This window comes from Eurypyga helias, unplaced genomic scaffold, assembly GCF_000690775.1.
Source record: "Eurypyga helias isolate BGI_N326 unplaced genomic scaffold, ASM69077v1 scaffold18155, whole genome shotgun sequence".
NCBI classification, from domain to species: domain Eukaryota; kingdom Metazoa; phylum Chordata; class Aves; order Eurypygiformes; family Eurypygidae; genus Eurypyga; species Eurypyga helias.
The window spans coordinates 45,224-47,967 of NW_010252289.1; the positions used below are offsets into that span (position 1 = coordinate 45,224).

The 2,744-nt window shown below is 56.8% G+C and overlaps 1 protein-coding gene across 1 annotated transcript in view; it reads right to left on the minus strand.

Annotated features, from left to right (window-relative positions):
• The window catches only part of PEMT (phosphatidylethanolamine N-methyltransferase), a 37,685-nt gene extending 35,482 nt beyond the window's left edge, over window positions 1–2,203 (minus strand). The window contains exon 1 of the mRNA XM_010152326.1: window positions 2,102–2,203. Coding sequence (XP_010150628.1) covers window positions 2,102–2,194 — 93 coding nt within the window. The 5' untranslated portion in view covers window positions 2,195–2,203. The remainder of the gene's footprint in view (window positions 1–2,101) is intronic.
• Window positions 2,204–2,744: the final 541 nt, after the last annotated feature.

The following is a 2,744-nucleotide window of genomic DNA, read 5'->3' on the forward strand; positions in this document are numbered from 1 at the left end:
AAGACACTGAACTAAATCAATGCATCCCCACCCAATTTCTACCCAAATCAGGAATTTCATGCACAGAATGTTTTTTGAACAAGGTCCCACATTATTTATTAAGCACAGAGAGCAGAGTGCTTGGCACGGCACAGAAATCCAGCCTTTGCTCTACAGCTCCTGCGAGCCCGAAGTAATTCAGATGCAGGAGCAATCTCAGCTGCTGGGAAGGAACTCAAATACCAAAAGACAAAGGCAGCCTGTGCAGGGATGTGGAGAAAGAAGAGCTGCTGGCTGGGTGCAGGCCAGGGACACTGATCACATGGAAAAAAGGATGGGGAGGAGATAAAGGAAGCAGGTCAGGGAAAATCCAGGGATTTTCTTGGGGCCACTTTTGTGAAAATGTCCCCGAAAGCAGGGACATGCTCAGGGTGGCAGCTCTCACAGCCCCCCTAGAAGAGCCTTTCAGCCACTCGCCGGGAGATGCTGGGGGGTCCGGGCAGAGCAAGCGCATGGATGGAGACTGCTGCAGCCGAGTGCCACACTCACCCCCCCAGAGCTTTCCACCACCCCCCCAGCTCAGGTTGCTCACTGCAAGGCCAGGCAGAGATGCCTTCTGCTCCCAGGCACAGGCTTCGCAGGTCTTGCTTGCAGTGCCACCTGCCGCCAACCGCAACGCTGGAAGGGGACAACAGCAACGCCACAAACTTCCTGCTGTTACATCAGCTTTCCCTGTCCTTTAACAGCAGCCAAACTCTTGATCCAAAAAGCAATGCTATTTCCCAAGCTGCAGGCATCCCACGAGTCGCAGGCGTAGCAGCAGACGCTAATAAAGTACTTTTTTCTTTCCCTTTTATGCAGTTGCTCGCTGGAGCCGGTCTCTCTCTCCCCCAGAGACCACATCCTGAATCTTCTTGTTCACGGATTCTTTATGCTAAATGATGACTCCACGGTCGAAATAATGTGGCATACTCTAGTTCACATTTCAGACACCGTGAGACTTTTTAATAACAAGTTGCATGAAAAATTAGGGAGGCTGCAACAAAGAGCTCCAACAGAGGTTTCCAAAGTGACTCACAGCCAGGAGAGCCTCACTTTTCCAAAGCCCAGTGTGAGACAATCTCAAGAGCCCCCGCACCCAGAGAGAGCCGAGTCCTCCCCCTCTGGAAAAACAAGGCCTTTTTAAGGAGGTTTCCTCAGGGTGAGAATCCCTGCGGGGAGGTCTGGCGGCCGGTTTTGGGAATCTTGGCTGAGATGACATCCCATTCCCGTAAGCGCTGGCGGGATGATGGGCTCACCCTGCACCTCAGCTGCACGAGCAAGGGTGCTGCGGGGTGGGAGTCACCTCGTGCTGCAGCCGGCCTGGGTGCTCTGCTCAGCACACTGGCTCTGCAACACCCCAAAATGTGGCCGGCAATGCCAGTCGCTGCTTTTGCAGGGAGGCAGCAAACCACAGCAGTAAAGGGCGGTGGAGACGCTTCCAACCTCAGCTCCCGGAGCGCTGTGGCACTCACGGACAGCGAGCATCATCCGTGCACAGGTACCTCCGCTCCAGCTTAAGGGAGGCTTGCTGCCAGCTCTGCAGCTCTTTGCCAGGGTTTGCAGCTTGATGGAGGGGGAATTTCTTCAGGGTAACTTTTGGCTGACCGCTTCCCAGCATCCACACAACCAGATGCCAACATATTTCAAGAGGAAGCAGCACGGAATATATCCCATAGAATGCACCCACCAAGGGCTAATGCCATTTCTGCTCAGTCCCAGTGGTGACCAGTGCCTGGCTGCTGGGGCGGGAGGTGCAGCAGTAGGTGGCTGAAGGACGGATTTGCTTGCTCTGTCCCCCCTCCCAAGCTCAGATCCTCATTCCTTCTGCATCCACACTGGCTCCTGCCTTCACCTCCTCTGCGACACCTGTCACAGCCAGCCCTGGCCCCAGCAGCTCTCCCTGCAGCGCAGCTCCCTGCTCACCCACGTCTAACACCTAACAACGGAGCACCGCTCATCCCGGCCCAACGGACTTCCCAAAAAAAGGTTTTTCCTCCAACGCGGCCCGAAGGAGATCCCTACACAGCTGGCAACAGAAGGCTAAAAATAACGGGGTGGTGAGCACACAGGCAGCTCTTACCACGTTCCAGAAGAGCGGGTTGAAGGCGATGGAAAGGACAGCCGCAATGAAGCCGGAGTCGGTCACGTCCACGTAGCCGAAGAGCCGCGCCATGGCTGTCACATCCACCTGGGAAGGGAGAGCCTGTTACTGGGGGTGCGGATTCCCACGGGAGCACTGGGCGTTGCTGCTGCGTACGGAGCACTTCATCTCAAACCAAATCCATCAGGGGCCCTGCAAGAGCGGACGCATCTTTCCGCGGCCCCAAGCAACGCGTCCTTACGGCTCCCAAAGCGCGAGGTCAGGGTGCAAAGCCAAAAAGGATGGGAGCTTCTCCAAGCTGGCTCCCCCCACACCTTATGGGCACCGGGCTCCCCGGGAGCCCCGCGTTTGTGGCAGCGCCCAGAAGGACAGGGGCGCTGTGAGGACACGGCTGGTGTGAGGACGAGCACCAGCCCTAAGGGGCAGCTGCCAACCCAAGCGTGTTTCCAAGCCGCGGGGAAGGGAGTCCCGTTCCACAGCACCTCGGCATCCCCAGGGACAGAGGACTGTCCCAGGAACGCCGGTCTGCGCGGAAACTCCAAGCAATGGACTGTGTCAGCCTCAAACTTGCCTTCCATAAAGTAAGACGGATGCAAACAGGCTCCACAGCGAGGGAGGGGGT